At 40.2% G+C, this 13,552-nt stretch overlaps 1 protein-coding gene across 6 annotated transcripts in view; it reads left to right on the top strand.

The window, feature by feature from the left end:
• The first annotated feature begins 10,102 nt into the window (after positions 1-10,102).
• The window catches only part of CPSF6 (cleavage and polyadenylation specific factor 6), a 31,976-nt gene continuing 28,526 nt past the window's right edge, over positions 10,103-13,552 (top strand). For 5 of the 6 annotated variants that reach the window (XM_086884444.1, XM_086884442.1, XM_086884440.1 and 2 more), the window contains exon 1: positions 10,109-10,277. In XM_086884444.1, the coding sequence (XP_086740570.1) occupies positions 10,218-10,277 (60 nt within the window). In that variant the 5' untranslated portion in view covers positions 10,109-10,217. Of the gene's footprint in view, positions 10,278-13,552 lie in introns of all 6 variants that reach the window. The other variant, XM_086884445.1, reaches the window with a different exon arrangement.

The following is a 13,552-nucleotide window of genomic DNA, read 5'->3' as shown; positions in this document are numbered from 1 at the left end:
ATTTAGAAATATAGATAACATTGCTATCCTACCTCCTGGAATATTATGAGAGTCCAAACAGTAAACAATTTTGGGATGCTCCAATATTAGGGATATAGAGTCAGATATACAATTCAAGCTCAGATAAGTCCTATTAGTGTGTAAATACCAAGTACTTGCAGTATCTTTCCAGGATGTGATCCTCCCAGTTTGCAGCAAGACATGACTCTTTCAGTGAGTAATAACAAGATAGCAAGTTTAGATCATTTTGTTGTATGTTGCTGATAACAGCCCAAAATTGTAACATAAATTAATAAAGAAAACAAGATTCACGTGTTTTCAGGTGAAGTATTAAAAGCAATAAAGAAACTCTCTGAGTTGAGAAATGCAAGCAGATGGAAAAACTATTATGTAAATGCATGATTCAGAGTCTTCCTAAGGAAACAATTTGACCTGAAATATCTAAAACTGGAATTCGGCCACAACACAGATGCATGCCAAAAGCCTGATCGTACTCCTTGTTGGAGTATTCTTTAAAATTGCTCAAAGATTACTATTTAGAGGTTTGTGAGATCCCCAGTCCAGATGACTTAGTCATTTGACTTAAGTTACAGTGCCATCTACTGTAGTAATAGACACAGAGAGTCTGGATCTATTTTAAGATTTCCCTCTGCCGAGCTTATTTTTCATTTATATTCCACTGCAATTGCAATCAAATCAATCTACGAGTTTACACGAACTCTAAGTCATACCATATATGAACATAAATGGAAGGACATTCAGAGTTAAAACAGCAAAGTTAGAATAAAGTTTTAGGAAACCAAACAGACATATAAACTACAATAAAGACTTTTTCAGGGTGTATAAATCTTGCTTCAGAATTCAGGAAGGCCAAACAGAAGGCTTTTTTCTGTACTCTGCTCTATTGAATGTACTTTCTCCTAATCTTGAACACCTCCCTACCAAAAGAGATGCCACAGAATTGAATTTTGTGTCCATCTGCCAGAGCAGGGATGCAAACTTGTAGACTTCCATATGCAGAAATCCCAATGCTCCAGTACAATGAGCATATATGAATTATCCCAGTACATTAACATTGCAATCTCAAAGACAGAACTGGGCATCAAAACCTTGCCATTTTGTAGGTAACTGGAACACACTGAAAGGACAGATTCAAGCAAGGTAAAGGCAGATAGAGAGTAGTCTTCAGAGATCTTTCAGGCATGCTGGTATCATGACTGGGACATAACCAGCTCTTAGGACAGGTGCAGTTGATACACAGCTCACGATTTTACTGCCCATGTTCATTGTGCTGCTGTAGTCTGGACAGCCCTGCAGAGTAATCAGTGATTTAACATGTTTGTTAAATCAGAATTAATTATGTTTCAGAGACTCTCATGCAAATGTGTAAATACATCACATACCAGAATGAAGTAAAAGGTGCTAGCACTATTTCTGTATCAGGCTTTAGTTTTTTTGATGCAATGAAAGAAACCATGACCCCGAAAAGTGAGGTTTTGTAGGATATAATTTCTATTTAGACCACATCCACTAATTTACTGAACCTGCCAAAGGGTATTTCATATTTTCTCAACATCTTTGCTTCCAAGTAAAGTCAGGAGAATTCACATCCAAAATACACCTGGTTGCATCATTTAATACAAGACTATACTGCTTTGTGTCTTAGAGTGACAGGGTTCCCTTCTTTTTGCTCTCTACTTCTTCAAACCAGCCTGCCCTTCCTGCTGATTCCTCAGACCTTTTGGCGTCTGACAGCTGCACTGCAAAGATTTACAGCTGGGTAATTCCCTCTTTCGAGTGAACTGCATTGTGCACCCTGCTCCTTCTCACTTGTATTGTGAATGATTCCCCTGTTGGAAATTTTACTGAGCAATGGAAAACAGACCTTAATAAAACATATGATACTCTAGTTCACTGAGAGGTCATCTCATATAAAGACTGATGGAAGCTGGTTGTGCCTCAGATGGGGCCTCCTAAGGATTTAATTCCATTTCAGCTGGTTTGATGCTGGGCTTTTTAGTAAGCTGGTGTGAAAAATGTTACTGCTTGAAGGCACTCCTGTTTGAAAGTCCTCTGTTCAACATGTTTATAGCACATATACCTGAAGAAAAGAGAAAAACAGGTTTTCACTCTCTGTAGCACCAGAACTGTGCCAAGCAGTGCAGAGGGACTTGCAGCTATTTTCTTTACAGCTGGTCCCCTCTGGAGAATGTCTCCTTCCTCTCCATAAATCCCTGGCCCTTGGTCTTGAACTGTTCACACATAGTACCATTGTGGCCCCAAGTCATAACTGCTATTTTGTCTGCTTTTTCTCAGTTCAAAGAGTCTGAAAGAATGGGATGGCCATGTTGCAGCTTACTAGGAGAAGTTGTTTATTGCATGAAACAGTGAGCATGTGTTGCATGCTCTGTGATAACTTGGACAGGCTGAGCATTGATAATAGGATAGAGGGACCCAGAATTAACGAAGTCTTATTTGTCCTTTACAGTCAGGGGTATTCAGGATTAAATTGTATTGTGAGCCAGACAATGCACAGAGGGAAGGTGAAGGCAGAGGAGGAGGGGTTGCAGAAGGCCAGCTTCCCTTCCTCCAGTGGCAGTCTCCACTTGAGCGCTTGGAGGACTTCAGCTGCTCTTGGAAGGGTGCTGTGAATCTCGAAGCAATGATGTGTAATAAATTTACCTTGAAGAAAGCGTATGTAATTCCAAGGAGTTAAAAACTGCTGAGTTGGCTTTGGCAAATGTAAAAGATGGGTGAGCACTGGTGGGCAGCAGTTCAGAAAATAAGTCACTTAGTTTCAGCAAACTGGGGGGGCTCTGTTTTACTGCCCAGAGCAGAGCAATTGAGTCTCTATCATGGATGCAGCCCTATCAGCTAAAAGCTGTTGCAGTTCATCTGTGTGAAACTATATGGTGGTGATACTCAATCTTTAAATGTTCAACCTTCGGACAGAGGATATTATTTGGAGTGTGTGGCAGTAGACAGCAACATTACTGCCTCTGTTAAAAAAAAAACCCACAGAGTTTATCTTCAGAGCCATTCATTTTTAGTTGCCATAGAAACAGCCATTAGAGCCATTTTATATCTGGCTGACAAACCCCACATTTTTCTGATATGTTTTGCTTTTTTTCCTCCTTTTTTTTTTATTCTTTCATGTCTGATTTTTAATTCAATGCAAAATGTCTGACAGAGACATAACTCCTACCTGAAACACAGATAGAATTTCTTTTATTTTTGTCTGTGAAATTCTCCATTGCTTCTAATAGATATGTGCTCACTTCATTATAAAACTATATATTTCTACTTGAATATAAAGAAAAAGAATAAAGACACACATATAAAACAAAATTACAATTACAGGTACTGGGTTTTTTCTTTTGAAGTAAAGTATCAGATTAATATTAGGATAACATCTTTCTTCTAATAGATTTCCAACTGTTCTCCTAGTTTGTACCTCTACAGTTATCCCAAATGTATTCCAGGCACAAACCAGGAGTTTCTATTTAGTTACTTGCATTTTAAATTAGTCAAATTACATTTTTTAATCACTGTTTTCATTGATTGAATTCTTCCAGTAATTCTGAAATTTTCTAGGTTTTTTTTCCCCTTTAGTAATGATATTTTGTGACCTTGCACCTGCAGGAAGAGAGAATCAGTATTTTTAAAAATGTTCACTCATTTTGAGCAACTCAGGTATATAAAGATGCTAAATTTCACCAGTGTTTCCTGATTACTGCTGATACTGACAATGATACTGCAATGACTGACATTCTAGGCGTCTGATTCTCACAAATTCAATAGGTACTTTTGGAAATTTGAGCTCAAATGTATCCTTTTGATTAAAATAAATATCACGGTACTCTTACCTAACTTACAGAGAGAGAGTCAATGAATAAATCATAAAACTTGTAAATTAAATAATAAATTCAGATTTAAAGGGTTGGGAAAATGCTAAATATTTATGAGTATTTTGTGTACTTTCTGTAACTCAAAATTAATTTGGGCTAAATCAGAATGAGACCTTTTATGCCAGAAGTTAATTATTGCATATGCAAATTTTTTATTCCTAAGATACCTTTGAAACTCCTAAAGAAATAACCTTGTTGAGAATAAGGAATACTTTTCTGCCACTAAGCTGTTAATAGCCAAAGGATGTTCTATTCAGATCCATGAAAACAATGCTGAAGCAGTCCTTGAGAATGGTCTGGGAAACCATCACTTTTCTGTATGAAACACAAGTATTCTGACAGTAAGCCTGGTGGAATCAGCTCAACAGTGCACATGGCTTTCATCAATTCATATTCTGCTTATTTGCTTCCCTTTTTGGTGTTTAAATCTAAACCTGTGTGTCATGAAAGGACATGGAATGATTCACACAAACACGTTTCAGTGGATAATAGAAAAAAGAGAGCTTTTATTTTCCTGACTCCAGTATTTATAGATTCTTGACAACGACAAGGGATTGGATAATTAAGTTACCACCTTCCAAATCACACTGGTCATGCAAAATGTCCATCAAAAGACGTTTCTTAGAAAGAATGTATAAGCTATGTTTATAGTTACTTTCCTGGGAAAGTGTCTAAAAACTATGAAAACAAAATCAGAAGGTTTCTTATTCAGGGCGACATCTCACCCTTTCTTAAAAAAGAAAAAAGAAGAAAATGAACAATATTCTAAATAATCAAAAGGAAAATAACAAAGAAATAACTAATGTTTTAAACAATCAGAAGGCTTATTTTTCAGAGCAACACCTGGGTCCTGTAACAACTGTAATCAGTGCACACATAATTGTTTTATGGTGTGGGTAGCAGCTGATGGCTCCTCCTCTGGGGTGAGTCCCTGACTTGTAGGGCAGCAAGAAGCTGCTGTGGGACTTAAAGCAGTTATTTATTCTGCGGTCTCCTCAAGACCAAACCCCCTGGCTATCTGGGCAGCCTCATGTCCCTGGCACTCTTAGGGATTGTTGGGAGGAAAACCTGACCCTTTGTTCTCCTCTGGTGTCTCTGCAGGCAGGATGGGCCCTATGCAAGCTGCAGATGAGAGCGATCCCTGTTGGCTATAGCATTTCTGTACCTGGTGCAGCCCATCCCCTACACCTGCCGGCCGTACAGCACAGCCACTCCTGAAAATGCCAGTGGTACAAATGGGACAGCCTCTCCTCAAAACCTTGGTGACACAAGTGAGACACTCAGCTTTTCTGGTGGAACCCCAGCAGTGGGATAGGGGCTGGCACCTGCTATACAATCACTACAGCAGGAGCAATGAGCTCACAGAGGGCACAGACACATGTCCTTCCGACCCTTGCCAAGTGCTCACGTGAACATTGCTCAGCAGAGCTGCAGAGACGTGGATCAGGGCCAGAGTGAGAAGGTTGGCCAGCTCTTGGAATAAGATAGATTGCTTTCCAGTTCCAGACTAATACTGCATATTTATAACACAGTAATGATAGACACTGCCCTTCCTGAAATCTGGAAGTGTTCAAGTTTTAAAAAAAAAACAAACCAAATATTATGGAGGAGGTTTCTCTTCTCTGAAACTCTATCTCTAAATAGCTGAGCTTGACAAAGAGGAAGCCTGGAGACCAAACTTGTGCCAGCCTGTGCTCAAAGCACGTACAATGTGTGAGTGAGCAGTGAAGATTTTATCCAAATTCAGAGTCACTCCCGGTATCAGAAGTAAACAGAAACTATGTAACAAAGTTATTCTTGAGCTTATATTCTTTAAAATATCAAATAACATCTTAAAGTGGTCTTTGTGGTGCTGTTCTTTTATTTGTATATGCATATAGCCAAGTCAGAGAAAGAAAGATGTATTTCATGCAGTTAAGAAGTTTAGGAGCTGTCAATCAATTTAGAAGAGGAGTTAAACTGCAGAAAGGTATTGCAAAAAATAGATTAGTGACAATCTTTAGGGTAAAAATGAAATTTTTGAGACAAGTTTTTAAACAAGGGAAAGGGAAGCTATCAAAAAATAGGATGTGACATTAAGCTGGAAATTCAATTTAATACCTTTTCTGAAGGTAACTGAGCTCTCTGATTAGCAGCTCATATGAAAGTGGATTCAAATGAGGGAATTGAATTTATTACCACCTTTTGCACTATACTTACCTTCTCTAATACACTTTTCTGCCTTGAGGATTAGAATATGCATACCATTTGCAAATCATATCCTGATTAACCATAATTTTCAACCTGGCTCTGAACCAGAGAGTGAGCAGTTGAACCAAGACAATCAGCAGACTGACAGGCACTTATAGAGGGGAAAAAAGATGGAACGCAATGCCCACATGTATGATCCCAAAACAATTGAATACCTATAAAAAGACAACTCTGAGCAAGCGATGAATAATGCCAGCTATTCTCCTACAATAGCTATGTCAGTAGGAGTTCTTGTAGATGCCCTTTGGATGTGGTTTTATGTTACACTTAATCCAATCTAACTGAGCCGCAACCAAAAGATGAGGCAATATTCCCACTTTCCCAGCACAGGCTGTTGCTACCTTTGTTGGGAGCACAATTGTCTCTTTTCATGTCAGCCTGCAGTTACACAAGAGTTAAAAAAACCTGAAATTTTGGCCTCTGAAAGCTAATATGCAGATTTGTGCTTATTTGCCACATCATTTTGAATATAACATTTTATTCTCCCTTTATGTCTGTGGAATTTTATAAACTAAGGCATTTCAGTGGAAAAGACAATTTCTTACAGCTTAGAGTGTACAGACTTACCATTTGGATTATTTTTCTGGGAGAAAAACAAAAAAAGGGCCTGCAGAGTGGCTCCAAGAGGATTTGGAAAGATCAAAGCCTTCAGGACTACAAGTAAAGAAACAAAACACTTTCATTGCAGGACTGACATAGCTAGGACATAAGTTTATATGACAAAACATCCCCTGCACTTCTCAACTAAACTGAGGTCTCCTCTGATTTTGAGTGCTATCCTGATTAACACAGCACTTTTTCATAGCTTATATTTTCACTTTGTTGCCTATAATATTACTGCATGAACAGCTTATGCCGATATTGAAATAAAAGTGTATTTGAAAATTCCTGCACCTTTCTCAGTCTTGATTCGTCAGGCAAATTCTACATAAATTTATTTTTAAAATATAAATATATATTTTTGTCATTTTGATATTGGCAAAAATAGGTTAATATTTAAAACACTATTATATTGAAACTGGTTCTGCCACTCTTAACTAAAGTAATATATTTAAATATTTTTGAGATAATCACATACAATAAAAAGGGGTGGGAAAATAGCTCTCCTCCCCTTTGTCCTGCAGCAGGAACATCCTAATAGAAAAAGGTCTGAAATGCTTTTATGAGAAAGGCATAGAGAGTTCTGTTGGCTAACAAGAGGTGTGTCACAAGATCCTTAGAAAATCAGCTGCTGCTTTTATGTTCAAAATCAGGATTATATCTGAATTTACATCATTAACAGCACAACAGACCAAAGGAACAATATACAAATAAATGGACTTTTGTGTATCCATGAGAAACAGGCATGTGTAGGCTACCTTCTTATGTGGAACTGCTACAGTGCCTTTCCCCCCTTCTTCTGCTATTAAGGGAGCTCCAGCTGTCACCATCATATGACAGAACATCCCACGGTGTGAAAGAAGAACTGAAGGAAGACACCAGTTCATCTGCTGCCATTTGTTCCCATGGTGGGCTAAGGGTTTGGAAGGTGTGTGATTACTTCATGAGTAATGACCTGTGCTGTCCCCAACAAAACTTATGAGGACACTTTTCCAAGACCATGTTGTACTGCTTAGAATCTTTCTCTCATGATCACATTACTGTTTCAAGCCCTGCTTCACCTCAGCCTCCTGAATTTTACTGGGTGAAGGACAGCAACATTTTGTTGAAATAATTTTAATGTTTAATACATAATTACAATTTTTAGTTGTTATATATTTTAATAGTTTTAAAATTATTTTAATAATAATTTAAATTTTTAATATGTAAAGCATTAACATTTTCACTGGAGTGGATCAACTCTGAAGTTGTTCCCCCGAGGCACAGTAATTCACAAAGAAGCTATTGATGACCACAAGAAAGAGGAAGACACATTTAGTAAGTCTACTTATGGAAAGGATGAAAACACAACAGAAAATAAATAGAACAGCTTGCATAATATTTAGTCTCCTACACTGCCTACAGAATTTGCTTAGTAATACACATACAAGAATAAAAATTATCATAATATATTCTGTAAATGACTGTGGACAATAAATCCAGCAAGTCCAACTATTAAAAAAGGCTCCAAAGTGGAAGAGCCCTGAGCATGAAACACAGCATATGGGGGTCCCAGGGCTTCACTGATCATCCTTCATTATTGCAAAGAGAAAAGCAGAGACTGATGTCTTTTCCTGCCTCTTCAAAGGCCCTGCATGAGATTGTTCATATGCTAGTGGTAATCTCTGAGGTGGTTTGGAGGTGATGATGATGATGATGACCTTTTCATTCATATTTCATTACCCAGGACACTTGCCCTTTTAAACTATCTGTGGATAAGACTCAGATGCATATAAAACATTCAATTGCACATGACGTGCTATCTGCTGTTATTTTTTAATCTGCTTCACTTTTTTTTCTGGAAGACTAGCTACTAAATCAGTCCACCATTAGGCAAGTATGTGAACCCAATTAGATCTTAATACTTTAACAGTACCTATATGGGCTGTGAGAAATCCAGAAGAGTGAATTCTCCTTGCAAAAGCAACCAATCATTTCATTCACCAGCAGCTTGTGCATTCATAGATGTGAATGCATACTCTTAACCTGTGATCAAATGTAGTAATCATAACTGTAACCAACACTAGAAGTTCAATTAAGATGTCGTTTACTTGTTCCTAGCTACCACCTCTAAAATTTTTTTCAGGTGATACTCTGAACTGTACCAAGGGCTCACAATCTGCTAGTTCGTCTAACCTGGAAGCTCAAAAAAAATCCTCAAATACAGTATTTCTGTCTTCCAGAATTAATAGCAGGAATTACACAAGATCTGCAGGTGATAAATTTATCATGTCACAAATTGGATAAAAGCACCAGGAATAACCCAAGCATCTCCATACCTGAAATATGTCTAGACCGTCAGCAGGTGTGCTCTACAACACAACCCTTGTTTTGGATCTCTGATTTTTTAGCTGTTTTTTGGTCTATTCATATTTCTTTTCCATGGGCACTTCAATGTGGGACAGCAAGATAGACAGGGATGATCTGCACACAAGTCCAGGACACAAGACTAAGTCAGGACACTTTGGATGCTGATCCACACACTGTGAAGTACTCCCAGTCATGAACCAAGAAATTTTGAGTCAGACTAAAAATAACATTTTTATTTATTGCAGTCATGTTTTTACATTATTTTAATTCAATCTGAGAAGAACAGGCTTCTTATTGTCAGCTTGCGATAAAGTAAATAAAACAGGTTTATTTTTGGATGTGGAACATAATGTACAAAGCAAAACATAATCTATTATGTAGAGCATTATGCGCACTGCACTTCATGTTCCAGGAGATGCTGTTTCTAAAAATCACCTGGAGCTTAAACATGGATCTGGGTAACAGAACATTCATTCAAAATTAATTTGAAGCTGTTTTGCAACCCCAACAGTTCCGAATGCACAACAAAAGCAAGCAAACAAACAAAACACCTAACACCGAAAAAAAGAACAACGCTTGATTTGACACTAATTATCTTCGCTTTGTGATGTTAAAAAGAGAGCTCTGCAGCAGCACAGTGGAGAGCCCAGGCTAAACGCAGTTCGGCGTGCGCCTGTTTTGTGTCCTTTCCGCACACTTTACTGCGCTCCAGAGCCCAACGCGCCCCTGCTTTGAAGACACAGCACGGCGCTCATTTTTCGGCCGATAATTACGGGCCTTGGCTACTGAGCCGCGCTTTGGCTGTGCTGGAGCTCCCTTCCTCGGAGGAGGCAGCGCAGCACACGAGCCTGCACCCCGACACGGACCTCAGGGGCCTGCACGCCACAGCCCGGCCGAGCAGGGCCGTTCCGGGCCGGGCGGGCAGGAGCGGGGAGCGCCCGGGGCGGGGCGGGGCGGGGCGGGGCGGGAGGAGCGGGCCGCTGCCCGCCGCCGGCGGAAGCCCGGCCGCGCCGCCGCGGAAGTGACGCCGCGCTCCACCTCCCCGCTCCCTCCCCCTCCCGGCGGCGGCTCGGGAGCCGGGCGCGGCTGGCGGCGGCCCCGGGTGGGACCATGGCGGACGGCGTGGACCACATCGACATCTACGCCGATGTGGGCGAGGAGTTCAATCAGGTACGCGCGGCCCGCGGGCGCGGCTTCTCCGCTCCGCTCCCCTCCCTCGCCCGCCTTCGTAGCCGCGCCGCCTGCAGGGCCCTCAGCGCGGCGGCCGCGCCGCCGCCATTGTTCGGGCGCTCCCGCCGCCGCCGAGCGCGGGGCTGCGCGGGGCCGGGGCGGGCGCGGCCTCACGCCCGGACCGCGGGTGCCGGCGGCGGGCCCGGCGGGGCGGAGAGCGCTCCTGACACTGAGAGGCGGCTGCTGCCGGTGGGCTGGACGCGCCGGGGACGAGCGCCTTCCTTCCTTCCCTCGCTTTTTCCCTTCTTAGCAGCCTTCCTCCCTCTCTGCCTTGCCTTCTCAGAGGCCGCTCCAGAGGGCTCTCCCGCGCCGGCTCGGCGGACGGGACCCTCCCGGATGCGGCGGGGAGAGCGGCCTCTTCCCGCCTGCGGCGGAGGGGAAGCGCTACCATTGTTCGCAGATGAATCAAAAAGCCGCCGAGCGGTGGCTGTTTCTCGGCCGCACTTTGCGGGGGAGGCGGAACTAGTGCGGCTTTATTCTGCAGCACTGGAGAAAGTATCCAGCTTTTTTTATTTTCCATTTTTGTTTTTTCTTGTTTGTTTTTATCTTCCATTTTAAAAAGTGGCGCAAGCCTTTTTTAGAGGACTAGTTCATATTTTGTTGAGGAAATTTGGATGAAATAAGCAACTTCTCTGGATTAGAAGTAGTCCACTTTTCTAGTCGTTTCTTTTTTTCCTTTTTTTTTTTTTTTTTCTTTTTTTTTTTTTTTTGCGATGATTGTATCAGTTTTGCATTCCATCTGTCCTGTTAGCAAGTCCTGCACTTCTCCAGGTTGAGTTGCCCTAGATTGCTTTGTTCCTGCCCTAGAGCATAAATAACCGGGAACAACTTCACTTTCACGCACTTACGGGGCCCAGCTGTATTCCAGCTTGCCCTACAGAGAACTGGGAAATAGGTAATGGTTTTGGAATTCACAAGTAATTTTTAACTTTCTCAGCAACTTGTAGCTTTCTCGAAAGACTTATTATTTCAGATATCGATTAATACAGTAATTCTAAGTATTAATAATCTCATAAAGGTATACTATGAAAGAATGCCATCCTAAAAGAAGATGATGAAAAACACTAATTTGCTCTTAGTTTGTCTGCATGTGAAGGTTTCCTCCTTACAGTAGAAGACCCACTATATGGACTTAAACAGGAAAGAACTCTAGGACAGACACCATTCAATGGAAGAGTACTTTTTCTTAAATTCTACGATAATTTGAATTTAGTTTAATTAATTTTAGATATAACTGATAATAAATCAGATTTTTCAGGGGAAAAAAACCCTTTCTTGTGTCAGGTAGTGTTTGTGTAAATTCATGTTTGCAGCAGTCCTCAGAGTAGAATAGTTATGTGCTGTAAGTATAGTTTAAAGACAGTGCCAGAACAAAGGTGATGCGGGTGATCTGTTTCACTCACATGGTCCTGGTCTACTCAGGTCATCATTACTGTTGATATACTCTATAACTGTGATGGTAGAAATGAAGAGGGTTTTGATAATTTAGTTCAGATTAATCCAGCAGGCAGGGAACCCTTTTGCTTTTTTCGCTGTATTCCCCCCAGTTGCTTTTCTGTTGGGCCTGCATTTATGCAGTCTGTTGCTTCAGTTCATAAATCTTGCAAAATATAGGGCAGAAAGGTGAGAAGAGGCTAGTGCCCTTTTTCCATGAGCTTGAATTTGGGGGTTTGGTTTGTTTGTTTTAGGGGATTTTCTTCTGTGTTTTTGTCTGTGTAACACATCCTGAAAAACTGCTGTTTGTTCTTTTCCAAATTTCATTTCTGTGACTTTCTATTTAAAGTAATATTGTTGAACTGAGCAAGTATTGAGACAATATAAAAGTTTTACTGTGAGATATCGATGCCTCTGTACTTACCCATTTCCTTCTGACATATATGAAAGAAGGCAAGTTGTATTAGTTACTACCTCTTAATTCTCATAATTTTTCCTAATTGAGAAAAGTTGTCTAGAAACTTTTATTCATAAATTGCTGTTCCTGATTTGAAGCTGACAGCTTAAATAGATAAGATGGAACATAGTTATGTGGATGTGTGAAGATGACAATTAAGAAAATGCTTTAGGGAGAAGGTGATTTGCATTATTAATTTGTTTATATAGAGAGCATTTTACAGAACACTGTATTTTAAAAATAAATTGTCTTCATCTGTTAACTGAAGATTTTTTTTGATTTTGTTGCTCTACATTTTTGTGACTTACTAATATTTTTTGAATTTGACTATGGAAACCCTTTCCACTGGTTTTGGCAGTGACGGGGACTGAAAAATACACTCTGGAGCTTGCTGTTCTTCTGGATTTAGTCCATAACTCTATTTATACCCAATCTGGGCCAAAACTTTTGTTTGCATCTGGGGTTAACCCTTCATTTAGGCCTTGTGACTGGATAAACTTCCCTTGGTTGTTTTGTCTTGTTCTGCACCTCAAGGTACTCATCTTTGAGGGTAATCTGGGTTTTTTTAATGCCTTTTTTCCAAGTAGGAGGAGGGTAGGGATGTTCTGCTTGATTAGTGCTAAATGAACCATAGGTTATAAAGGTGAAATAAAGACCAGAGCCATGGGTTTACAAGCTGGCTAAGATGGATGACAGCCACAAACTGTCTTGGGCTGTATTTAGTGTTGGTTGCAATGAACGGACTAACTTGATATCAGATCTTTTGAGTGGAAATGCATATTTCCTATTCCATCTAAAGCTCATCGTCTGTCGGTGTTGCCTCTTACTCTTTTATTAACTTACTGTTCTTCATAATAGTATTTTTCATCTTCGTGCTAACAGCTTTAGTTAATTTGGCTCTGAACAATTTTGTTTAAATTGTGGTTTCTTTTTCTTTTTTTTTTTTTTTTCTCTTGGAGGAGTTGTTTGAGTTGTTTTTTTTTTTCTTCTAAGCAGACTTCCAGCAGTCTTTTCTATTTATTTCAAGTCTCATTTTGAGATGATAGCCTCATAAATGTAGTACTTCCTGCATGCATTGCTTGTGCCCCATTAGAAATAGGTATTGCATGGAATATTTTATGTTGACGATTTCCCTACACGTTAAATATCTTACTCTTCAAGAGAGAGAAGTTTGTGATGCTTGTTAGAGCTGTTACCTGCGTAAAAATAGCTGAGGATGGCATACTCTCAAGGGCAGAAGACCCTCAGTAAGGCTGGAGTGCTTTAGCAAATAATAAGGTGTGGTTTTATGCACAAAACCCTAGAATATTATTGTGTGGTACAG

This window comes from Cyanistes caeruleus, chromosome 4 (assembly GCF_971803275.1).
Source record: "Cyanistes caeruleus chromosome 4, bCyaCae1.hap1.1, whole genome shotgun sequence".
NCBI classification, from domain to species: domain Eukaryota; kingdom Metazoa; phylum Chordata; class Aves; order Passeriformes; family Paridae; genus Cyanistes; species Cyanistes caeruleus.
This window is presented reverse-complemented; position numbering and strand designations above follow the sequence as displayed.